Source organism: Lathyrus oleraceus, chromosome 3 (assembly GCF_024323335.1).
Source record: "Lathyrus oleraceus cultivar Zhongwan6 chromosome 3, CAAS_Psat_ZW6_1.0, whole genome shotgun sequence".
NCBI classification, from domain to species: domain Eukaryota; kingdom Viridiplantae; phylum Streptophyta; class Magnoliopsida; order Fabales; family Fabaceae; genus Lathyrus; species Lathyrus oleraceus.
Genome location: NC_066581.1, coordinates 29,633,461 through 29,661,202, shown reverse-complemented (window position 1 = coordinate 29,661,202; position 27,742 = coordinate 29,633,461). Strand labels below are relative to the sequence as shown.

General features: G+C 33.6%; 2 protein-coding genes across 2 annotated transcripts; one reads left to right on the top strand and one right to left on the bottom strand.

Annotated features, from left to right (window-relative positions):
• Positions 1-5,943: 5,943 nt before the first annotated feature.
• LOC127132285 (probable transcription factor At5g28040) lies at positions 5,944-7,833 on the bottom strand. The gene has a single exon (XM_051061196.1). It carries the CDS (start codon positions 7,535-7,537, stop codon positions 6,173-6,175), a length of 1,365 nt encoding a protein of 454 aa, XP_050917153.1. The 5' UTR covers positions 7,538-7,833; the 3' UTR covers positions 5,944-6,172.
• A 16,076-nt stretch (positions 7,834-23,909) lies between these two features.
• LOC127132284 (uncharacterized) lies at positions 23,910-25,220 on the top strand. Its single transcript, XM_051061195.1, has 2 exons — positions 23,910-24,666; positions 24,798-25,220. Exons 1-2 carry the CDS (start codon positions 24,160-24,162, stop codon positions 25,059-25,061), a joined length of 771 nt encoding a protein of 256 aa, XP_050917152.1. The 5' UTR covers positions 23,910-24,159; the 3' UTR covers positions 25,062-25,220.
• The last annotated feature ends 2,522 nt before the right edge of the window (positions 25,221-27,742 follow it).

Sequence of the window (27,742 nt, the reverse complement as noted above, 5' to 3'; positions counted from 1 at the left end):
CGAACGCGTTTATAAGTTTAGAGTCTGGTTCGTAAGAACCTCTTTTGGTTAAGAAATCCAGGTTATAATACTTTTCAACTTAGTCAAGATACTATATTTCTTAAAAATAGGTTTACTACTCTAACGCAATGTGCGCCTTTTTATAAGTGACAATAAGAGGGTTTGATTAGGGAGTACAACTCGGTTCTGAATACGCGAAAGCGACAGTTCCCGTTAAATTAGTTCTTTTCAAAGTAGGAAACATTGCCCATAAGTAGTTCTATTAGCAAGTACTTGGATTATTAATTGATTATGTGAATTACATTCGACCCTGTCTTTATTAATTAAACTTTATTCAATACTTTACTTTTCATTGCACACTCTAAAAACACCTATTTTGATTGCCTTTGATAAACACCATAACAATAGATAACGATAGATTGACACTTGGTCTCTGTGGATTCGACAATCTTTTATATTACTCTGACACGTTCGTATACTTGCGAAAAACACGCATCACAGGTACGAGATCTAAATGGAGACTTGTTATGGGGTTAAGCTCTGATGACTTAGGGTTTTAATGTAAAACCCTAAGTATCAAGATTCAAAGGATCTTTAGTGAGGTTATAGGGATTGCAACAACTTTTAGGGTTTTCAATTCTTTTCCCTCTTCTGAACTATTGTTTAGCTATTTATAAGTTAGAATTAGGTTTAGAAATTTAAATTGATTATTCATTTTAGGAAGTTTGTAATTTGATTAGATTTGATTTGATTGTAATTAGAATTTGATTCAATTAGGGTTTTAGGATTTGATTGTATATGGTCTGAAATATGTACTATGTAATGAAATATGAAAGTTTTGATTGAAATTCTGCCTTTGATTCAGTTCTGTTTCCAATTTAGGATTTTTGGGGATGAATTCGAAAATTGGGGAGTTTGGGCAGAATCTGGGTCATAGACTTTACCCGATTCAGCAATGGAGTTGTGTCAATCTTGACCCAGTTGGCTTGGACTTGGGTCGTCCATTTGCCCCAACGGAAGTGGACTTGGGCTTACTCGGTCAGCTCTTTGGCGAACCTTTTAAAAATAATAATATCGTCTACATTTATAATAAATATGACTTAATAGAAAAATAATAATATAATTAACTTAATGAAAATTAACCTAATTAACTCAATAATCTAATTAATCAACCATCTAATAATATAACTTAGTCAATATTAACTTAATTATAAATTACTAAAAATTCAATTAGTTTTAATAATAATAATATAAATTAATATCTAATTAACTAACCTAATTAATTCCTAACTCTAACTAATTATGAAATAACTGAAAATCTGATTAATTTAGCTAACAATGTAAATTATTCAATATTCTATTAATTTAAGTATAAATTAATAAAATCCAATTGGTTTTATTAATATTTTTGTCTACTTTTTTTATTGCGCTAATACGTCATACTAATAGCGTCTTTTTTTATAAGTTTGATTTTAATATAAACTATTTACATGATGAAACATATGGTGTTTATTAAGATATATATTAATTTTTGTCTGCAATATGTAATATTTGCGCATTAAATTTTGTTTGAATTGAGAAAACCGGAGTGTGACGTGACTTTATTCAACCAAATTTTTTCAAGCAAATCAGTAATGTGAGTGAAATAATTTGGTGGTTAGGAATACCGTATTATGTAAATAAAATAGGTTACACAAAAATTAAGTTTTATCTTTATATATTGTTATATATTGCTCAAAACCATAAGAATATTTAGATTAAAAAAAATGTTTCTCTCACAGTTTATTAAGCAAATAACATAACCATTAACAAAGACATTGTTGCTTAATAGGAAGATCAACCATAGAATCAAAATCAAAGCCATAGGGTGAAGGCTTTGAAACAATATGCATAATAACATTAGGATTGACACCCTTTTGGTATCTTAATGTATCTTGCCTTGTTATCCCACTTATTTTGGCTTACTGGCCAATTTAAGACTATGTTTCCTTTTTGCAAATAAACCAATGATACTTAAAAAATACAATGCAAATTGTTCGCCATGAGCCTTAAGAAATAGAGAAGGAATAAGAGGGTGTATTCTTATCCTTATTCTGAACATCTTTGGATACATGACTAATGACTCAGTTATTCAAAGTGTTCACCTTCATTCATAGACTTTAGTGCAATTCAAATCAAAGCAATTTTCATAAGTAAAGAAAGAAAAATGAGGAGGATGTAGACTCTCTCTCTCCCTGAACGTTCAGACATTATTGTAGAGCTCCTGTCTAAATATTCGTCTTCAGACTAAAATCAATCATAATCAATCAAATTCAATTTCTCGCCTTAGGGCGTTCAAATCTTTTCATGAAGGACATGTTATTTCCGTTCTACAATAATACAAACAACGCTTAAATCTCCCACGCGTGAGTATACAAGAAACATTTAACTGCAAGAGTGTGAATGTTAACTTCGTTCAATAGAAATAACCAACAAACACTTATTTTTTACCCCACGAACTACAGGGCTCTGATTCTCATTGCACTACGGGAATACGTAGGCACAGGATTTCGAAATCTTGGCGAGGTCATTAACTAAAAACTTATTTTTCTCCTTAATTAAAACCAATCGAAAGTAACCTTTAGATAATAACGCTTCATCCACGCAAAATAATCCAAGCGGTTTCCATTTGAGTACAATGGATGTGAGGAGTGATAATACCTTCCCCTTGCATAACCGACTTCCGAACCCAAATTTGGTTGCGATGACCATCTTCTTTTCTTTTGAGGGTTTTATAGATATTTTCCCTTTCCTTTATAATAAATAAGTTTTGATGGCAAATCTGTATTTTTTTGCGGCACGACAACCATGTAAAATAATTTTTTGTTAGAGAATTTGGAAAAAATCTCATTTTCAAAATCTCATTATTTGCTATATCGCCCGCTTCGGTTTATGTTCGGCAGTCGAATCACTTGTGTCTCCTGCAAACTTGGTGAATTTAGGGACTTTTTATCCTCTAGGAAGTTCTATTTGCAAAACATATTCAATCAAAGGAGACACGAAATATGGCTTATGTAACCCTACATTAAGGCCATTTTGAGCAAGGATGTTTTCGACTATGTGGGCTAGATTATTCTGCCCCCTTAGGTTATCTTGTCGAACGTTCCTGACCACTTCCTCGGTGTCTTGGTTCCTACCCACCATAACTATCCATGGGTTAGTCTGACCTATTCGTTCTTCTCCTCCCATAATTACAGGGGGTCTGACAGGTCGGGGTACTTCTTGTTGTTATTGCCCCTGATTAAAATGAGCACCTCAATTGTCAGGCATCCCAATTGGTCTGACAAGCGCAATCTGAGGGATTGGTTATGCCTGGGCCTAAGGGGTACCGAAAAAAATGGTTATTTGAACTATTTAATTGACCAATAATTGGTAACTCTAGTTAGTGCTCTGAATATGGGGGTTGAATATCGTACCAATTTGTTGGGTAAGTATATTAACCATATTGTGTTTACTTTCATCCATTTGTTGTCTTATAGATAATATGGAGTTTGTCGTAAGAGAAGACACGTTTTGGGGGAGTAAATCCATTCCTTCAATGTTGTGTTGCTCGACTAGGGTGGCTAATGGCAGACCCTGAAGTCACATATGGATTTAAAGGGGATTCTATCGCTACATTATTATATGCATACATCAAAGTGTTGCTCTATAATCTTGTCATCATTGTAGTTGGCATACCATAGGGGAAATCCCTCGATACCAGTGGCATCGTGAAACTTGGCATATAAGAAGGCCTAGGGTCCACAAAAGGAGTGTGTGTCGTCCTAGGAGTGGTAGAAACACTTGTTGATGCGGGCAAAGAAACCGCCATCCCTGGCATCGATGTTGCACACGCTACTAGGTTAAGGATAAGTTCACTAGTCCCTATGGGATTCTATCGTTGCATTATTCTAGGGAAGTGACGTATTCTTAGGACGAACCATTTTGACTAAATTTTTACCACTCCTCAAGCGGATATAAATCCAAATGTAGATACCATTATTTAAATGCAAGAAAAATCACAACAAAACAAATAAAAGTGAAAACACTTTTTTACAAGAATAAACTCAAAATCTTGCACAAGCATGTCCCACTGGACGTGCCAATTTTGTCATTGGTGTTTTTGTAAACAATCACCTAGTTTTAGGTTAATTGCTTGAAGGACCAAAGTAGTATATTCTATGGCAAATTTGTTCTAGTTCTCTGGGAAAAAAGAGTATGCATTTAATGTTGTCGGATTGCTTACAATGAATGTTGGACGTCTTAATAAAATAATTATGTTTTAAAAGTAAACAAACTAATTGATTTCGACAAAGTCGAAACTAGTCTTTTGATGAGTAAAGAAAATAAGTAAAGAACAACTTTAAATAGAAAATGAATTTATTTGTAAAAATATAAAAATGGTAGGCAAATGCATTTTCTCCAAGAAAACTCGTTTCTCTATTGTGTGTGGGTACTTTGAATGTATATCGAAGTTTACAATATTTTTTGTCACCTCTTGATCCTACCACTAGAGCTCATATTTATAATGTTATGAACTAATAGTCTTCCAACGTTCAAATGCTTTTCCTACCGACATGTCATCTTTGCATGCGTGACTAGCCTTCGATTGATCTCCACGTGTCCCTGGTAATTTGGATAAGACCAAAAACAGTTACTTCAGTTTGAAATTTGAATCTGCCTTTAATAGAACTCCTTCGATCTGTCAAAATTGATGAATGAGTAACTTCTTGAAATTTTGCTAAGTCCAAAACCAAACTCTTTGAAGTCGAAATTTCGTTGTTCCTCTCGACCTTACCTTATGTTTGCATATATTCCAGCTGGTTCCTCTGTCGAATATCTTCTTTTGGAATTTCTTGACTAACACAACCACAATGTCATTCTTCCACTCTCTGTCTACAATAATTCTCATTCCACGTCTTGATTTAACTTTGTCAATGTACCAAAACTTATATTTCAAGTTTTCTAATTCTTTCATCTTTTCACGGCAAAGCTTATATTTTGAGTTTTCTAATTCTTTCATCTTTTCACTCATTCACTTAATTTCTTGCAGACACGTGAAATTGGTCAGCCTCTTAACCATGTCATCCATTATTTCCATAGATTTTACAATAAACATGTCTATATTCCAAGTTTGAAAACAAATGTTACTCTCATGAACTAATTTCTTTATTCACACTCGTTCACGTAAATATGGAAATGCTTGCTTATTGTTCACTGGATTCGGACGGTGATGCATCAATCCTTACTCTTTTGACATTATACTCGAGCTATACAACATGTTGTTTATGGACAACAACCTAACATTCATATTATTACATATTTGATTTATGTCATAGAAATTCGACAAAATTTTATGTTGGTAGTCTTCTACCTAATAAACCATCTCATTTTATCCGCAATTGAGACCAATTATATATAGCAAAACTTTTGTAAAACCCTTTAACTTATTGCAACATGACATGTAACTTATGAGCGATAAATCATTCAGATTGCTACCATGAACCGCATTTCTAAAACCCAGAGCTATCATGAACTCCATTTCTAAAACTCAGAATCCTCCAAGGTGTATAATCCACTCTGCCTCTGCTATCATCATTTGAGAGTAAATCATCAAAACCTCCCATTATAGACTATGGTAATGAATTGTCTTGGGCTAGTGTACATGTTCTTGTGGTATTTCACTTTTCGCCACATGGCTGGCACTCATCATTATTTTTTATAAATGAAACATTGGATAATGGATAAACTAATCATTGCACAAATCTATTGTAAAAAAAAACATTGCTCAAATCTATGGTAAATATAAAAGCACTGCACAGAATCTAAACCTGGTTTCTAAACCTCTCGCCTCCCAATAACCTTGGTACATATAACAGATTATCAAAATTCTAAGCCAAATAACAAAAAAAAAATCAAAGGAACTCTCCAAAGTTACATTTTTTTTATTAAACACAAATGCTATTCGAATTAAACACAAAAAAAGAAAAGAAAATAACTAGCTGCTAAACTATGAGTATCATCATTCATCAACCATATCGGTGGACAAATTAAGAAGCAAATCTGTATAATGAAGTGAGAACATGAAGAGAAGAATTACAATAACTTAAACTAATCACTAAGTTAAAACAATAATTAACTAAAAGCTGAATTTTCATTCTCCTGTTCCACCAATTGATCGCAACTCGTTAAGAGATGCTTTGATCTGATCCTGAACCAATTCCAATCTCTTCGAATACACTTCCAATTCCAAAATCTGTTGCTTCCGCCATTTCTCATCCACAATTTCTCCGCCGCTGCCGCCTCCGAAACCGAAATTCATGAACTGAAACGGCACCGGATTCATCGAGAAACCGAAGCCTCCTCGCGCTCCTCCAACCGATCCTCCCATCGCAGACGCACCCGCACCAGCTACCAATTCCTTCAACACCGGCGATAAACAACTCCTCACTGTTTCTTCAATCACACCAGCAACATTATTCCCAATGCTACTGCAATTATTACTATAATTATTAGCATTAATTGCAGTATTAGCATTAGGAGTAGTAGTAGTAGTAATAGTAGGTGTTATAGCGGCATTAACAGTAGCTGTAGTAGTAGTGTAAGGATTAGGATTAGGATGAGGAATTGGAATAGGAATAGGAATTGGAAGAGGATTAGGATTAGGATTTGGATTAGGATTGTTGAGGTTGATATTGAGATAATCACGATCTCTAATTGATAAATCAATAGATTCGCGTTTCTCGAACGTTCTGATAACGGATCGAGGCCGTGAACGCTTCCTCGTGTTCGAATTCGCCTCGGCCTTGAGAATTACCGGACTGAAATTGAGGTTAGGGTTCGGACTTGGATTCAGGTTGATTTCGTCGTCGTCTATGGCAACATCACCTGGAACCGGCGCGACGTTGTTCCAGATCTTGCGCGAGATTTCGAAAGTAGCTTGATCGTGAGCGGTTTTGAAGACGAATTCCTTGCCGGAGCTGATTTTGTTCAGAACGTTTCGGTATTTCTTCTTCAACCTTCGGATCTTCTCAACGAGTTGATTCTTGTTGAAATCGAGTTGGAGTTTGGATTTGATTTGGTCGTAGAATTGAGCTGTGTCGTTGTGGTGAGAAGATCCTCTCTGCGTTGTGTAGTCGAGGAAACCTTGCAAGAGCTCCATCTCGTCTTCGTCTGTCCATAAGCGCTGAAAAAGCTTGCGTGAATCTTCGAGAGGTTTTTTCTCTTCAATTTGATCTATACGTTGGCGTTTTGAATCGGAGGGGAAGGAATCGGCGAAGACGATGGTGGTTGCGGTTGGAGTTAAAATTGGGGGTCTGATAACGCCGTTGGAGATGACGGAACCGGGGACGGCGACTGTGACGGAGGGAACGGAGCGGGAAGAAGAAGGAGGATCGTTTTCTTCTTCGTCGACTAAAACGTCGTCGTCTTCTTCATCTTCTTCGTATTCGTGAAATTCGTCTTCGTCGTCGTCCATGTCTTCTTCGGGGAAAACGGTGTCGTGTTGCTGTGAGGCCATAGAGAGAGAAGGTTTGTTTGGTTAGTGGTTAGAACTTAGAAATGGTTAAGTCTAGTGAGAGAGAGGAGAGAGAGAGAGAGAGTGGGCACACGGGTTTGGTTTATGGTTGGACTCATTCACAAGTGCACTTTGCTTGGTGGTAAGTAGTAATGCGATTTGTTTGTATGAGTGAGTGGTTTTCTTTGTGGTTTTGGTTTAGGTGGTGGACTAACCAACCACCCCTTGTTGCCTCGTATTTCTCTTTTCACTTTATTGTTAATCTTATTTTTAACATTGTATTATAATTTTTTTTTACCAATACAAAATTACTTTATGGAATATGCGAATTCTTTTGAAAAAATAATAAGTTATTTTTTTATACAAAATAAAAATGACAATTAAATGAGACAAATATACTGTGTATTTGTTTGCTTCAAGATGAGAAGAATGAAGAGAAGAAGAAGAGGAGATTTTTAAAGAATGTGTTTAGTTCACTAGGAAAGAAGAGAAAATCTAATACACAGAATGTATGTAAAGATCATATTATAAAATTATTTAAGTTTGAATTTAAACAAAATTGCCATTTAATGAATTCCAATCATCTCAAACCCTAAGATCATCCAACTAGATAAGTCTTCAAGGTTTCCATGATAGATCTTCACTTTAAAATGTGCGAGGGGTAATGGATTGAGCCAATAGATTTTTTTCATGATGAAATTTGTAAAATATATTTTTTATTAATGCATTCTATAGAAGCTAAAATATAAAAAGCTGGAATATTGATCAAAATAAAAGTTTATACAATTATAGTGATAGAATAAAACTTATAATTAAAATATAACTCATCTAATTTATTAGTAATTATTTTGCAATTAATAACTAATTTCTATATAGTAAAATCAATATGTAACAAATAGTAATTAATATTAATAGAGAAAAAAAAATATGTACCGAAAATGTAAAATATGTTTACATTGTCGATCAATGAAAGACATGTATATTGTCAAATCACTTTTTTTATTTTTAAAATAATAATATAATTTGACAAATATAAATATTTTGATTATATATATATATATATATATATATATATATATATATATATATATATATATATATATATATATATATATAATTGATTTACACTGACAATATACTATATTTAAATTCATGTTAATATCTCAAACACTCTTTTATTAGAAGGTGTTCATAACACTTCAAACTTGAGAAGAACATCACAAATCACAAATGTAATCAACAATCAAAAAAATACAATACAATAGAAAATAAAACTCCAAATTAGTAGTAGTTGAAGTGTATAGCTATTAAATGTCTTAGACCAACTATTAGATCTCAAGCATCTCCACAGTACTCATTCCTACATTAAAAACAAGAAAAAAACTTCACTCTCGCGAGTAACCTTTCAAAATGCTAATTAAAGATAATAAAAATTTAACCATCAAACATAAACCACAACTCAAGGTTTTAACAACGTGGAGGAAGTAACAATTGAACACTTAACCATCAAATATAAACCATAACTCAAGACTTGAACACTTAAAGGTAGAAAAATAACATCAATAATACACAAAACTTGAATATTAAGAACACTCAACTACTCAAGATACAAACAAACTAGGAAAGCATAATCAATCATCCATAAAAGAAGCTCATATAAAATCTTAACCATCATGAACAAAAAAAAAAAAATAAGAAAAAACTAAATAACAACAAAAGTGTCTTGAAATCTTGTTCATCCAATTTAAAATGTATTATCTTGATGTTTGAATGACAGATGATGTGACAAAATAAAGCTTTCCAAGATTAAAAAAACCTCTAACTCTAATACTACTTCAATTCACACACACTTAGTTTTTTATTTTGATAATGTCGTTCAATAGGATCCCTATATTTGGGAGCAAGTGTTATTGAGAAACCCTAAAGCTCTCGTCTCTCATTTTTTCGGCAACAACTGCTGCCCCTATTTTCTTCTTCTCTCCCTTCACCCCTCCCATATCTAAATCTCTATGTCACTATGTAGAGACATGGTGAGGTGGTGCGACATTGCCAAACCACAACACCCTCTAACCTATTCGGGTTTGTTGTTTCCAACTTCGCCGCCCACGGTGAGTTCTATTTTCGTTGCGGGTTTTACTCTTCAGTGACCAGAGTGTTCAAGACTTTATCGTGGTAGCAGGTTGTTGTTTATCCGATTCAATTGACTTTGGACTGCTAGGCTCGAAATGACGGTCATTGCATGCTCTTAATTTTAGAGCAAGTTGTTGGATTATGGTTCTGATTTCGTGTTGGCGGTCAGATTCATTCTCCGATATTTACATTCTCCAATCTTCGGGTGATTGTTTCTCTCATCGGCTTCTTAGGAGGGCTGGTTTGGTTGTATTGTGTTGTTCTGTTTTAAAACTTATATGATATTTGTTTGTCTGGTGTTGTTTTGTGTAATGGATATTCTTCATCCTCAAATTTGTGTCTCGGTTTGATTAGCCAGAAATGGATTCATTGCTTGTCACGAGTAAGTTTTAGGCTAATGGTTTTGTTACCGTGTTGGCGGTCAATTTCATTAATCATTTCTATAATTTGAGTTCACTACTAGATTGTGTGCGTGATATGTGTGTTTATCATTGATTTTAGATTTATTCTATAATTTTACTTTCCTTTTGGATTGTATTATTTGTACTGTATTTTTGTTTCATTGGGTTTAGATTCTATGTCCCCCAAATTTTTTGTACTTTTTTTATTTTATATATTTATGGCGTTGATTATACAAATTATTATGAGTATGACATCTACAAACTACTGGAAAAATAATGATTCAAGAAGAAGATGTCAGTTAAATCATAAGTGATGAAATTAATAGTAAAATTGGTGACATTAGTTTGAAGATTTGAATGAGCTTTAAGGTTGTTGACATTACAACCTCACATCGTTACATTGAACAATACCACCAGCTCATACATGAATTAATTAAGAAAAACAATTTTTTTAGGCTTGGTGTGGAATAATGAGAAAAGAGAAAGAAAAAATAGATTTTCTCTATAAAATGCATCGAATCATCTCTCTTCAAAGCGTAAACCATAATTCTTGATATCATGTTAAAATTCTTAATAGATTCTAAAGAAACTATATAAGAGAGAAAATATGAAAAGATATAACAAATTTTATATTGATCAAAATGAAAGCTCATACCATTAAAATGGTACAATGAGACTTATATAAACTAAGAGTACAACTAACTCTAATCTAATGCTACCAATTTATAATTAACTTGCAACTATTAAATAACCATAACCTAGTGTAACTAATTTGTAACTAACTTGCATCCAATTTATAACTAATGTTAATATCTCTAATAATTAACACTCTAAAACTCGAGGTCATTTGTTACATGGGATGTATTTCTTATCCAACTACATGAAAGAATCCACGGATTTATATAATTAGATAATCCCTCGTATAATTAAGACACATAGAGATAGACTTAAAATAGTTTTTTTTATGTGGGTAAAGGAAGATGGGTATTAATGCATCCATGAAATTTAATATGACAAGTCTCATCGCAAAGAATACGACTCAAACGTTCCTTCAACATCCATTAAATCAAGTGAAAATGTTGACATTAAAGCATGTTGTGGTATGGGCTAAGATCTAAAACACTTATAATTGACCATATAAGAGATCTATACGGAAATCTAAGTTAATGGTCGTCGGGTCCATCCAACGAACTTGGATATACTCTTGTAAATATTTGTGTCCGCTAAGGAAACAAAAAGATTAAATATCAGGGAATGACCCCATCGTAACAACACAAAACATGAGTAAAAATAAAGAAATTAGGATTGTCAAACTTGAAGGCTATGTAATACTAAATTGATAATGCAACTCCTTTAGAGAAGTTTTCCATGGGAAGGTTCTAGTACTGCAACTAAAAGAGACAAAATTGTCAATTCGTTCAGAGATGGATCTTCTCACATTCTTTCTTTCATATAGTTGTGTAAATTAGAAGGTTTCATGTCTCTGAAAACCTAAAATCTACATTAAAATCTAACGAATTCATCACATCAAAATACACATTATTTTAATCCTAAAACCTGTCACTTTATTAGTATCGTCAACTTGGATATCAAAATATTTATAAATGACATATATCGCCGCGAGTCTAAAGCATAAAAATAATTTAACCTTCAACAAAATTTATCATCAAATCTTAATTCGCGAACTAGTTATGTCTGTCCAAGACCAAAAACAATGTCCAATAAGATTTAAACAAATTTTTATACTCTATATATTTACTTAGTTTTAAAATAAATATCTATTTTATATATTTATTCAATTTTTAAATAAATGTCAATTTATCAAATAAATTTTGTTTAAAATTAATCTATTGTCACATTTTAATACATAATTGATTTTTTTTCTTTCAATATATCCTCTTATTAACACTACATACACAATTCTTTCGTCATAAATAGATTTAATTTAGTGAAAATATCATATATTTGTTATTATATTTTTTAATTTGTTTGCAAGTAAAATATTAAATAACACTTATTTTTAAACATGAGTATTTTTTAAGCCCTCTAATTTTTTTTTCCAAATAATTTTTTTTAAAGCAAATTTGGCCGATGTACAAGTGACACTACATAGAGAGATTAAGTATAACATTTAATTTATTATATTTATTGAACTAACAATATATATTAAATACATAATTTTTATAAATTTTAATTCTTTTATTAATATAAATTTTAGTCTTTGTAAATATATATTATTTTTATATTCAATCATTCCATACAATATTACCTCGAATTTATTTTAATAGTAAAGACTAAATTTATTTATTAATGAAAAATAATTAAAAAAATCTATTGTTTAAAAAAATTAAATGATCAAAAACAAAAACAAAATATAGAAATCAAAAACTTCTTTAATGTTACTAGTAATAGTATAAAGTTATGAGAATATATATGAATATGATAATAGAGAAGAGATAGGGAAAGAGAGTAGAGAGATTTGTGGGTTATTCTAAGTTCCACTTTAAGCTTGACTTGACTAGTTCGCATTCACATAACAAAGTGCATCTATCCATTATCCAGCTGGTAGTTGAGCTTAAAACACTCACGGATTTCATTCAATTCACGTTTCTTTTCACATCCCAATTAAATCCGTTGCGTGTTCCATTTATATTACCAATCCACTGGTTCATTTGCTTTTTTTTAGTATATGTAATGGGATCAACAAGTATTAAGATATCTTAATAAAGTGTAGTTTTGATCAAATGGTCAAGGTTGTTATATTTTCCCACGTCATACATAAAGAATTCATTCTACATAAATTTTTGGTTTAATATCTTTTTGTATTGGTTTTGATATATCTAAGCTAAATCGTCCAATAAGACTCATTCAACACTATACGTCTAATAAGAACATCTTCATTTAAGATAAATAGATATATGGACTCTCGACAGAATGACACATACCGGATCTGAACCACTTACTCATTAACAACCATCAGATTCAATTAAACAATCTTCTGCATTCTTCGTCGTGTTAATCAAGAGTAATTTTAATCGTTAACCATATATAAACTCATCTACGCGTCATGGCTGGTACAATTTCATTCACTTTTGCAAATTACACCTCTATAACTTCATTGATTTGGGCGTTAAAGTGATAACATTGCACGCACACCTTCGTTCTACTGTACCAGAGACTTGCACCACTGTATCGAATAACTTTGTATCAACATTTCATCAACCTTCTATTCTATACTAGAATAATGGCGTTGCTAATGGGAACGACTTCTTGATTCTCATGAAATTTTACTTCAAATTCATCAGTTAATTTTCATCGCATTGTCACAATTGATATTTCAATCTATCAGTTCACCAATAATTTCCTTAATTGATTATGGTAACATTCAAATTAACAAGAATGGCCTCTCTTCGTAACGTCGGTAGTGCAATTAAAGTTACTATGCCGATTTCAACATACGTCGTGTTTCCAACTCTGATCATCTCCTCAATTACCAGAGGTTTATCCAGCCTAAAGGAATTGTTCAAGATATCTACGAGGAGAAATGCCTCCAGATCAAATATGAATGATGAAAAAGATAAGTTGAAAGACTAAAAGCTAATCATATGGTTTCGAGATAAAGAAAAAGTGGATGGTGTCCCCATCGAAGTGCTTCTGATGGTGATAACAACCAAAGTAGAAAATCACAAAGTACCATGGATCCTATTTGACGAGGGAAGTTCGTGTGAAATCATATACGCTAGTATCTTTGAGGAATTGAGAATAGATAAAGGGAAAATATTAACTTACATGGCACATATTTCCATGCATTCAATGATCCCATAACCCATTCTTTGGGCAATATATAATTAACAATCTCTTTGGGAAAAGGAATGGACGTAAGGACGCAATTGACAACAATTCCCAAATTCCCTGAAAACTAAAAATACATATTAATACATTCATGCATTTGTATTTCATACATATAAACCAGGAAAAAAAATACTATTTCCCTTCCTCATCCCGTCGACAACGATTCCCTGACGACGATATTTGACTAAAAGCTAGTTGCCAAAGAATCGTGGAAAAAGTTGAGCATGAGAAAACAATATGCAAGGAAAGCTTGGATCATGCCCAAGGCAATGTTGACATGATCTTAGAACTATTCATAGGCAATATGGCAATGAACTTCTCATATCAAGTTGTGATTGATGGGTAAAATCTAGAATGCAACTACAAGCAGCCTGTCGATTTATCCCTAAGAGCGATATCTTCTATTGAATCAGAAGCCCACTCAAGACAACCAGAAACAGGAACAGAAGCAAAACAGTCAAGGGAACAACGATCAAGATAGAGGACATCATCACATTGATCAAATTCCAATATCTTATATGCATCTACTTCCTTTTTTGATTCATGTTGGGGCAATTGTGCCCAAGGAGATCAAACATGTCAGGTATACCTACCATTATAAGCATAATCCTAATACCACGTGCAAATTCCATGCAGCATACATGGGGCACTCTACAGAAGTTTGCTACAATTTCAAGACCAAAGTTCAAGAGCTCCTTGATCAGAAGTTGCTATGTTTTACAGAAAATTCTTGCCAGATCATTATCAAGAATGATCACCCTTAGGCCATCTTTAGCTTTTTCATTTGCATTTTTTTTGTAAAGTACTATTTTCTTTTAACATTGTTACTCACAATGGTGATTTTAATGAATTGAGAATGCATTTTTTGAGTCACTCCATTGATCAAATTCCAATATCTTATATGCATCTACTTCCTGTTTTGATTCATGTTGGGGCAATTGTGCCCAAGGAGATCAAACATGTCAGGTTTACCTACCATTATAAGCATAATCCTAATACCACGTGCAAATTCCATGCAGCATACATGGGGCACTCTACAGAAGTTTGCTACAATTTCAAGACCAAAGTTCAAGAGCTCCTTGATCAGAAGTTGCTATGTTTTACAGAAAATTCTTGCCAGATCATTATCAAGAATGATCACCCTTAGGCCATCTTTAGCTTTTTCATTTGCATTTTTTTTGTAAAGTACTATTTTCTTTTAACATTGTTACTCACAATGGTGATTTTAATGAATTGAGAATGCATTTTTTGAGTCACTCCATTGATCAAATTCCAATATCTTATATGCATCTACTTCCTGTTTTGATTCATGTTGGGGCAATTGTGCCCAAGGAGATCAAACATGTCAGGTTTACCTACCATTATAAGCATAATCCTAATACCACGTGCAAATTCCATGCAGCATACATGGGGCACTCTACAGAAGTTTGCTACAATTTCAAGACCAAAGTTCAAGAGCTCCTTGATCAGAAGTTGCTATGTTTTACAGAAAATTCTTGCCAGATCATTATCAAGAATGATCACCCTTAGGCCATCTTTAGCTTTTTCATTTGCATTTTTTTTGTAAAGTACTATTTTCTTTTAACATTGTTACTCACAATGGTGATTTTAATGAATTGAGAATGCATTTTTTGAGTCACTCCATTTGTACTCACTCCATGCTTAATTCACTGTTTTCTTTTTCATAAAAAACAATGGAAAAACAATATCAATACTTCTCTATTTCACTTAAGCAAGGATCAAATGGAGAATGATGAAGAACAAATACCCAAAATTGCTGACAGTATGCTTTCGAATAAAACTTTGCTGACGATGTAAGGCATTGTTTCACCTCCTAAACACAGAAGATATAAAAAAGATAATCCATCACCAACCCCCTTGAGCCCAGAAGTTTGTGTTTCTTTTTTTACAAAAAACCCTTTAATCTTAACCAGGGGCAGGGTAGTCGTTAGTTAACTCGGTTGTGCATTCAACATCCAAAAATGAACATCCCATCAAGGGATCAATCACACCTTATACATCACCTAATGTCGAAGAGGTTGAAAAATCAAAAGTTCACAATGATTGTCCCCCAATAACCAATATCATGGTAGTCACGGTCTTTTAAAACCAAAAAAAGAGAGAAGAAGAAAAGCCCACTAAGTCAAATAAAAAATGATGATGAAATAACTTAGACAAAAATTAGGGCGTCTTAGTGGGCTAAAAACTCGAGAAATCAGTTCAGGCAAAAATTAGGGATACCAAAAAAATAAAAAATAAAAATATTCAGCAAAAAGAAAAGCAAGAGCAAAACGATGTGACTACCAACAAAAGGGTGACTACCACTCAAGCGAACAAAATAAAAACCTAATTGATTCCAAAAATCACCAAAAAAAAATTCGAAAACTGAATGCACCAACTGAGTTAGCCGAGCGTAGGACTGGAGAACATCAAGTAGAATGGGGTAAGCTAAAATCAAATTTTGAGCCTTATATCATTTATATCACAAATCGTGAACCAGGCCACGTTACAACCTTCAAAAGACCTAATTAAAGCAAATGTATTCTGAAGGCATACTACAGTTAGGTTGCACAATCATGACACCTAGAGATTTGCTAAAAACATTTGTATTGATATCAAATTTCCACGCCGTCTTTCACGATTTAAATAATGATTTTGATCTCAAAAGTTGCATGCGCGTCGTATTAAAATGACCATTTTTTAGTAAACAATTTTAATCTGTAAATCAACACCTAACATCAATGAGGTTGCAATGATGAGCTATATCATATGGTCCTACCAGGGAGATTCCTCCAAGATAAGTTAGCCAGGGCATTCCCTTAAAGACCGGCCGACCTGAGAAAAAATTACTTTAAGGCTCGTACTGAGTAAAGTCACCTCAAGAGCACAAGAAGCCAACCGCTCCAAGAGACAATTAATCATGGGAAAGTCAAATTGATATCGTCCTATGATAAGATTGCTTCATAAATTATGATTGGGGAAATCCATGCAAATACCTAGCAGATTAGGACATAGATAGGCTACGAAGGTGCACATTCTCTCCATGTTTCAAGTTGTCTTAGGCAAGTGCAAAAGTGCATCAAAAACCATTGAGCCTAAAGCAGGTGTCGGGGAATCATGTATTTATAACCCTTATCCTATCCTAAATAATTCCACCTCCCGCCTCATGAGCATTTTGTGAACCATGCATAAATCATTATCATGCATAAATCACGGGTTTCGCTCTAACAACAAAGCATGCATATCATCATCGCATAGATCGTTGTCATGTATTAATCAAGTCGTTTCACTCATATATTATCGCATTCGTCCGACATCATCATAAAGTCTTGTAACCCAAGCAATATGTTCCAAAACCCTATCACCATAAACATATACCTTGTAATTGGTATATTTCTGACAGATTAACCCTCAATTAAAACGGTGGTATTTCTCCAAAGAGAATATTATCCCTGCGGAACTTCTAGTTAATATCCATAGAGGGTTTCCTTTTGAATTTTTTCCTTGGCAGGTTTCTCTCCAGTAAACCCTCTTGAAATGTATTTGTTCAGGTTACTTCTGAGCTGCTGTGTTGATAATTATCCTTTTATGTTGTCTCGCCACCATAACATTGTCATTCATTTCAACTTCATGTTGATGATCTTTTTCCAACCTTCATGGTTGATAATTTGTTCCTAACATCCGTGTTGATGATATTTTTCCAACCTTTGTGTTGATGATCTTTTTCTAACCTTCGTATTGATGATCAGTTCTCAATCTCCATGGTTTTTCCAACCTTCGCGTTGTTGATCTTTTTTCAAACCTCCATATTTTTGATCTTTTTCTAATCTCCATGTTTTTTATCTTTTTCCAACCTATGTATTGATGATCTTTTTTCAACCTATGTGTTGATGATCTTTTTCCAACCTTCATATTGTTTCCAACCAACGAGTTGATGAAAATCTTCCTTTTATTAGACATCCCTCTTAGAAAGGATCAAATTGAAACCTCCAGCAGCAGTGGCATCTTGAAACTCTCTTAATCAACTTGTGAGTTCCTTCATTCAGATATCGAATGTTGGAGAATCAAAATTCACCATCATACCAAAAAACATAACCACAGTCCACCCCTGTCAATACCAGTCACTCTTTTCACCTAGCAATCCACATCATTTCATAACATGGAAATCAAGCATAAGCACTTCATGCACAATTCATAACAAATCATACAACATGCAAAATATGACCACAAACATCTCTTTTACGAATGATATATTTCCTAACAAAGTATTTCAGTCAATCCCCAACAAATAAGTTCTTAAAAGAAATGCATTTAGTCTCATTTCATTATATTTATTTCTTTCGAGGGGCAAATTTTGGATCTTCTATATTTAACTACCTTCAATCACATCATCTAATTCAAGATAGTTAAAATAGGAGCAACTGTCATACCCTAACTTTGCCCCACTCTTTTTCAAGTTTCCATATGGCTCACGCTTAAATCATTTGCATGCATGGTTATCGAGTTATCTAATTAAGTCATTCATTTTAGCGTTTCATTCATCATATTTCGCATAATTCATCAATGGGCCAAAGGTTCGATAATAATGGATTTAATCAGTTTAAATGGGTTTTCAAGGCGGATATTATTTGGTGATTATTCAAGTTTATTTCCCATATTACTTGTGGTGGGAATCATATCTTTATTTGGGATTCATGGTTATCATAGGGATTGGAATGATTGTTACTTAATTCAAAAGATTACTTGAATTAAAAGACAAAGGTAAAATTGGTTATCAGAGGGATTGGAATGATTGGAAACGTCATATCAAGCACCTTGCGTGCAATAACGAAATTCACTCATTTTTCTTCACTTTTATCGGTAGTCTTTCATCCACTTCTAGTCTTTGATGTGATATATTTGGTGTAGTTCTAATTTAAGTCAAAATTTGTTCCAAAACTGAGTTATAATCAAACCATAACACAAACCGTAATTATGTTGAAACCAGAAAAATAATAAAATTATAACTTAACCATTTTGCGCAAAGTCATATACCATTTGAATCGATTTTTCACGTTGATCATGAATATATAATTAATTTTTGATTTCGATGCATATTTAAGTCGAACCGACACATTCTTTAATTGAATTTTATGTCCACTGTTGCTGCTTTTTTGATATAATTCGTAACTTGTTTCGCAATTTATAATATATATTTGAATTCTTTGTGAAATCTTAATTCCAATGATATATTAACTCGTCGAATTCAATTTTATTTACCATTATCGGAAACTTATTTAAAGCTGATATTTTTTTCCAGATTACTACTATTACTACCTCATAACTGAAGTATTCAACTTTCATGATTTTTTGAATTTTTTATGCAGTTGCTTTTAAGGCATGCTTGGCACAAACAATTGACATGTTTATAGGTGGTAATAATACATTGTAAAAGAAATAGCAATTATTTTCAATGAAACTGTTCTAGTAGTACAAGTACTATTTATTTGATACAAACTAACTAACCGTCAATAAGGATTTCAATCTTTGACAAGTAATACATTACACCAAAATAGGAAATTGATGTATTTATGCAAATGAACATACATAATTTAATACTCTCGTTATTTTTGAAAAAATACATAATTTAATACTTAGAATCCGAAATATCCATCTCTTTTATACATGCTGTCTAAATTTTAGTTGTTAGAAGTCTTTAAAATTAATGTACTAACTAATCTTTTATATAGAAATAATGCATTGAAGAAAAAGCCTGATATTCGAAGTTTCATAATGTTCCTTTTTTATGTAGCTACAATCTTCTTCCATTCATGTTCACATAATGTCATAGTCTTCGTTTTTTTCCCCATAATGCATGCTTATTGTTTAATATAATAAATTATCTATCTATTAAATTAACTAAGTGAATTTTGTTTCCAAGTGAATTAAATTTCCTTATTAATAGTACAATTGTAAGTTTTGACAGATGAATGGTAAGGTTTTCTATCATGAACTATATTTCCTCTTTTCTATTGTTCTTTTTATTTTATTTTTCACATGGCACTAGTTGATTTGGTAATTAAATTAAATTTAAAAAATGATTCTATGCATATTCACCATAAAAATTATCATAGTCGTGTACAATTATTTTTAGATTCTAATTTTTGCTTAATTTTTATTTGAATTAATCTAGTTTTTTTTAAAATATAAAATAGGATATTAGTTATCTCAATTAATTAGGATTAGGTTATATTTAATTAGGAAATTAGGATTAATCTTGATTTCTTTATTTTGCATGGTCCTTAATTCACAATTTCATGGTAGTTTGCTTGATTTCTTCTTGATGCATGTGGCTTAACTAAATTTTTTGCATGATCTCGTTTGTCTTGATTTATTTAATTGATCAAGTTTCTACTTTGATCAATTAATTAAATTAATGACTTTAGAACTATTTAGTTACACCTTTAAAAAAACAATTTGCATTATCACTTATGTTTACATTCAATTAAATGATCACAAGTCCCTTGATCATTTGATTAGAATTAGATCTTAAGACTTGCACCTACCTTCTTCATTAAGTCAATTCTAATTCATTTCTCATTCAAAACCCTAGAGATATGAGGACATCAAGACATGATCATGCTAAGCTTCATATCATCAATTCAAGCGCATTTTGCCTCATCCTTTTCAAAACAAAAACTCCTAAAAACTTTAAACACCTGTTAATTATGATGTGAATTGTGCACCACGAGCCTTAAGCAATGAAGAAGAATGAGAGGGATCATTCATATCTTTATTCTGAGTATCTTTGAATACGGGACATGGGCCCCAATTATTCAAAGTATTCGCCTTCATTCATAGACTTTAGTGCAATTAAAATCAAAACACTTCTCAACTTTCATCTTCATACCAACACTTCGACAATCAACATCAACTACACCATTCTCTTTGAAACAAACACAATACTCTTTTGATACCTATACAACTCTTGAGGTTAATTACCTTCTCTTGGTTAATCACCTTCATCATGGGTTAAACACCTTTTCTTGGTTAAACACCCGTCTCTGAATTATACTCATCTCTTTGGGTTAATCACCTTCTCGTGGTTAAAACATTTTTCATGCATGATTGCCTTGTGAGACTCAGGCTTAGGCAAGCACCTTCATGCATGTGTTTCCTTGTGAGACTCGGGATTAGAAAAAACCCCATTCTCATGCATGTCTGTCTTATGAGACTCAGGCTTAGGCATACCCCACTTTTCTTTTATGTTTACCTTGTGAAACTCAGGCTTAAGTATACTCTTTTTCATGCATGTCTGTCTTATGAGACTCAGGCTTAGACAAACCATTTCATGCATGCTTTCCTTGTGGGACCCAAGCTTAGGCAAACTCATTCATACATGCCTGCCTTGTGTGACTCAGGCTTAGGCAAACTCGCTTCTATGCATGTTTGCCTTGTGAGACTCAGGCTTAGGAAAACCCCTCATTATCATGCAGGTTTGTCTTATGAGACTCAAACTTAGGCAAACCCCATTTTTCCTTTATGTTTACCTTGTGAGACTCAAACTTAGGTAAACCTTTTTTCATGCATGTCTCTCTTGTGAAACTCGGGCTTAGACAGACCATTTCATGCATGCTTGCCTTGTGAGACTCAGGCTTAGGCAAGCCCCTTCATGCATGTTTGCCTTGTGAGACGCAAGCTTAGGAAAACTCTCCTTCATGCATGTTTGTCTTGTAAGACTAAGGCTTAGACAAACCCCTCACCCAATTGGATGTTTGCCTTGTCAGACTCGGCGCTTAGGCAAACCCCCTTTCTTATAGGTCTTGATCCTCAGATCTAGGAAAAATCCTACAACTCTGTATTGGCTAATCACCAGTTATTGGTTAAATGCCACACTTCTGGTTCAGACACCACTAAATGGGTTCAAACAATACAATCTTGGTCCAAACAACATCCAAACAATACCTTCACCATTTCACAAATCTTTTCCAATTCATTCAAACACTCTTTTCAAATTCAAAACAACTTTGCTTTTCATAAAAGAATTGTTATAATTTGTTCCTTACTAGTTAGACTAAAAGTTTAGAGCATCCAAACGAGGATCAGAATCAACTAACATCAAAGCGCTTCTAGGATACAATTATAACATTATTTCCTAAAAATAACCAACAATGACATAGTTTTCTACCATGAACTACAGAGCTCTGATTTTCTCATTTCCATATGAGAATATGTAGGCACGAGAATTTGCATCCTTGACGAGCACATTAATTAATAAACTTATTTTCCATTAATTAAAACCAACAGTAAGTAACCTTTAGATAATAACACTCATTCGTGCAAAGAGCAATCAAAGCGGTTCCCGTTGAGTACAACGGATGTGAGGGATGTTAATACTTTTCCCTTGCATAATCGACTTCCTACCCTTTTTATCTTCCCTTTGAGTTTTATTTATATTTTTCCTTTCTCTTAAAATAAATAAAATTCAGTGGCGACTTTGTTGTATTTCGTGTGTGCGATGCGATTGGGTATTTTTTACGGTGCGACATTTCTCCATGAAACAATTGCCAATATTACTATACCATGCTCTTGGTGCTTCAATCTCAAAGCCTTGAGGTTTCTCCATATATACTCATTTCAGTTATCAATTTTAGAATGTCGACTTTACATCTAGTTGATACAACTTCCATTCTTTTTTAGCTGCAAGAGAGATTGTCGCTCTAATGATGTCGAGAGGTGCCACAAGGGAAAATGTCTCTTCATAGTCAATATCAGACTGTTGTGCATAGCCCTTTGTAACTAGTCATGCTTTGTTCTTTTGGACTGAATCCTCTAGATTATGTATCACCTTGTCACACCAATAACTTCTTTGTCATTTGACTTTTCCACTAGCTCCCAAGTCTCGTTCTTTTCAATTGCATATATTTCTTCTTGCATTGCATTCATCCAAGCATCTTCTTTAAATGTTTCTTCAAAATTTTCAGGTTCAATTGCACAATAGTTCCATCTAGCACAAACATCATCCAACTCCTAAGTTTTATTGGGGATGAGCTTGGAGATGATGAGTTAGAGTTTGGTGAAGATAGTGCGATAGATGGAGAATTTGGTATAAATGAAACATTTTTCTCACTTTTGGAAGAAGTTAGAGTTTGCTCTGAAATGATTGTCGGAACTGTTTTCTCCTTACCACTCTCCTTTTGTTATTTCCAAAAAGAATTTTCATCAAATATAACATGTCGGCAGACAATCACTTTCTTAATCTTGAAATTATAAAACCTACCACTTGATTCTTCAAGTTTTGTCCTATTTAGTTTAGGAACTTAAGCATAACAAACATGCCAAAATGCCAAAAAGCTTTAAGGGGCTTTACATAAGGTTTTCTTTCCTTTAAACAATGTTATGTTCCATAGAGCTCTTGTTGAACATCTATTAACAACCAGTATTAACAACTTCAGGTCAAAATTCTTTAAGCATACCTTTCTTAAATAACATGAACTTGTCCATCTTCATCACAATTTAATTCTTTGTTTCTGTCTCTTTTTGTCTTTGATACACAATTTTACTGATATGTATAGCCAACACTCAACAGCCTCCCCATGACTTCTTATTCACAAAACTTAATTATACTCAACTTAAAATGAGACATACTATAAGCACTAAGCACACTTTTTTTAATGAAAAATAATAAACACCTATAAAACACGTACACTCCAAACACAGCCCGACACTGACACACTAATATCAATAATAATTTCAAATATAAATAAATCAAAAATAAACCAATGTCAACGTAAGTGTCGGACCTAACACAAACACAAACACAAACACGCCATTTATGAAAGGTGTCTGCATGGACTTTTGAACTAATTTTTTTTCTTAAATGAAAAACAGTGTTCAAGGCATTTAACATGTTTTCAAATTGAAGAAGTAATAGTTAAGTCTTTCGATAAGTGTGTACGGTACAACTTTCTTTCATCCGTCCTATAATAATCAATTTATCTAACCATGTTACTCTGGAAAAAAAAAGTTGTAAACGAAAGGAATTTTTTGTGGACATTAATGTATTCAAAAGTTTGATTGTGTATGTAGTCAATAATCATCAACCATTGATCGTTGTGACATTTTTTTATTTAATTAATTTATTAATAACAAACCAAACGCAACATTTCCAATTCCACGCTTATAACTTCACTATTTCTTGATCTCACGACACGACCCTTCTCATTCCATAGACAAAGCACAATCAACTTTTCCAATTCTCTGATGGATTCTTCTCTTGCATCATCCTCCTCCATTTCCGCTTCTTCTTCTTCTCAACCAAACCATCCTTGGTTTTCTTTCCCTTTCATGCTCTTAACCATCAAAAACCTGCTGCTAGCTTTGATAACTCCGAATGAAAACCGACAAGAGTTTCCTCACTTGCAAAACGAAGGGTCGGAAGTGGCTTTAACAGAGAATGCAAAGTTTAGGATCGGTCCTTTTCTAACTACACTGGTTTTCAACCCAACCTTTGTTTCTGGTATGTTGGTGTGGTTTGTGGCACAATCCAGCAAAGTTTTATGGAATTTCTTTAGGCGGAGGAGATGGGATTTGAGACTTATGTTTGCTTCTGAAGGAATCATTCCTTCCACCCACTTGGCACTATGTACTGCTCTCCCAACTTCTGTCGCTATCTCTCATGGTGTTTCTCATTCACTCTTTCCTGTTTCTTTGGGATTTTGTCTCATTGTCATGTATGATGCTGTTCGTCTCACAAGACATGCTGCTGAGGTATGTATTTATTACTTTGTAATCGACCGAAATCGCGAAAATCTTTACACTGACGAGACCGTTTTCTAAAACAACTGCACTGTATGTTTTGTTATGACCTGAAAAATGTGTGTTGGGATGGATGGACACAGGTGGTTAATACGCTTCCAGCTGTTGAAGAGAGGCGAGAAGAAGATCTTGTTGGTTACGCGCTAGTTCGACTATTCATTGTTGCGATGGTTGGTTGCATGGCAGCAATTTTCTTGATCAAACTGTATTGTTGGATATTGATTGTTAGCTTACTGTTTGGTCTTATAATGTCATTCGTATGTACCTATTTTTTCCCTTTAGTGTCTTACGTTAATAGGGGTAGATTTTGGTGGGGTAGGCCATTCTCTTTTGTTGGATCTTCTTGATCAGAATGTATTGAATATTGGTTGCTCTTATAATGATGTCATGCAGCTTTCTCATATATGAAGCAATTCCTTTTTGTTATAAGCGATTAAAGCCTTCATGGAATGTACATGTGCTACCTTTAATCAGTGTGTGTATCATGATTGCAAACAAAGTTACTATATTGCGTGTTTCTTTCAAGCATTCTCAATCTCATTAAGAATATATATATATATATATATATATATATATATATATATATATATATATATATATATATATATATATATATATATATATTCCAACTAGTTGAGTCCTTTTAGTGAAGTGAGGTGTATTGTATAGCAATATAAGGCTCTACATGATAGGTATACTGTTATGAACAGTAATTACAAACTATTAATAGAGATTGGGGAGTGATTGATGAAATGGATAAGTTGTATTCTGATGGTTTATAGTAATAGGAGTTTGATACAAATCATATGTGGGATGCAACCTAGGTGGCCGCATTCATTCTTCACGTATTGATGATTAATAAATATTCACCTACCACACAAAGATATAATTTGTCTAGAGTCATGTATGTTGTTGCAGAAGTAGGACCCTTGCAACTCTCTTCTTTGCGTCCGCAAAGGGTATGTTTGTATAGGGATGGTAAAATGGATTCGGTCTGTTTTGACATATCTGATTTGCTTGCACTTTTGTATGGGATGAGCAAAGAGTTTAAATTTGCACATTCTAATGTGTCCGTCTTATCCTGTTTTTTTTATGCAGGATATTGCAGACGCTGACATTAAAATAAAATTTTCAATTTTAAACTTAAAAAGTGCAGTACTCGTGGGCTCGTCCTTCCTAAAACACACTTTATTGCAGGACAGGTCATGGTATTAGACCAGCATCCTCAACTATGCTCGTCCAACCTTGTACTATTTTTTTCAAGCTTTAGCAGGACGGACCTAAATGGGGCGCGCATACCCGTTTGTCACCCATATACCCTTATATAGTAACTTTGATCCATCCTGCATGTAAATCTCATTATAGACAATTTTACGTGATTTTTTCTTATTTGTATGGCCTCTTAATGGTGATTGGAAATCAAGCTAATTCCAATCCATAATGTTCTCAATCAACCATAAATGTGTTCTCCATCATTCTCAATAAAATATTGCTTTGTGTTAGTATTTGGTCGACATGATCAACCTGACCCATTAGATACTTCAACCCAACCTTGTGTTTTTGGAGATTTCTGATCAGTTGGGGCAAACTCTGTTGGGTTCGAGTGCAACTTGGCCTGCTTGAGGTAACCCGACCCAAGAAATTTGGCATGCACATAACCCCTCCAACATGAATCATGTAATTGTTGGCTACCTTCATATGACATACCAAGATATCAGACATATACACAACTCATCAAGAATGAGTCGTTTAAAGATGAAATACTTTCCTAAAACATACTAAGAAAAACAGGGCATATACACAACACAACCCCTCAAACATGAACAAAAGAAGAGTTAAATACTTTCTTCTAGTTAGTGATTGTACGACTCCTCAATGGATGCTCTTTCTTGGGTGAGCTTGCTCCAGTTTTTCTAGATGTGGCAACCTCTAACTGTGCTCGGCCAATGTTTGTTAGTTGTTTGATAGTTCCATTTACCCTAGTTGTGATGATGACCAAGTATATTTAAAATATGAGTTATTTATGACTTATTCATATCTCCTACAATCCAAAGAATGTAGCTTTAAATACAACCATCATTTTATCTGCCACTTATATTCTATAAATAGACTTCTTTGTTTCTCGTTTTTCTCATCTCTTCGCTTTAACTTACAAATTTTCAACAAGTAACTTTGCGTTATTCACCCTTTTCTATCTTGATTCTTCAACGAACGCTCATGACACCAGGTAATAACCTACTTATTATTTCTTTTCCTTTTATTCTTTCATGGTGTTTATTCAAGAGTGTGACTCATCTGGGAGGGTCATAAAGCCCCAAAATGATGTCTAGAGGTGCGAGTTTTTGACTAAATTCTTGTAAAACTCAAAACGAGGTACATGGAAAGTAGATTTGAGGTTTGCATAAAAGAAGCTCGTTGGTAGTTATAAGAGTTCCTCTAGTGATACTTTACGAAGAAAATCACCTAGCGATAGAGACACTAACTTAGTGACTTTTTCCTTAGCTCCTACTAAATTCGCGATCACTCTCTGAAAGTCTACTTGAGGCTCCTTTTGTGGAGAGGTCATGATTATTGACTCAATTTTTCTTGAAGAAGATTGGACACAGGCCTTCCTGGTAGATTTGGGGCTATCTAACACTTGGAAGGAGGCGGATGTGATGTTAGAGTCGTGTTTGTTGTGCGAGAAAATTTTCACGCGACGACCTCGAGAGGGGAAGACGAATACTTTTACTTTTATATCGGGGGTGATCGAGGACTTTGGAGTTGGTATTCCTTTTACCCTCTTGCAGTCTGAGATCTTGAATATTGTCAATGTTGCCTCTTCCAAACTGCATTATAACAGTTAGGCATTCATTTGAGGTTTTGAGATCCTATGTTGGGATCCTTGACTACCTTCATGCCGCCACCTCCTCTTAAAAGCATGAAGTCTCCGTCAGCAAAGAGTAATATGGAGGATCGTGGCAAAGAAACAATTAATGTGGATGTTGTCGCTTCAATAAATTTGCAGGCTAAGTTGAGTAGTCTCAAG

Excerpts from the sequence above, each read along its gene's own strand:
- LOC127132285 (XM_051061196.1), bottom strand. The coding sequence starts at position 7,537 with ATGGCCTCACAGCAACACGACACCGTTTTCCCCGAAGAAGACATGGAC.
- LOC127132284 (XM_051061195.1), top strand. The coding sequence starts at position 24,160 with ATGGATTCTTCTCTTGCATCATCCTCCTCCATTTCCGCTTCTTCTTCT. Across the intron at positions 24,667-24,797 it reads TCACAAGACATGCTGCTGAG|GTGGTTAATACGCTTCCAGC; the intron begins GTATGTATTTAT and ends GGATGGACACAG.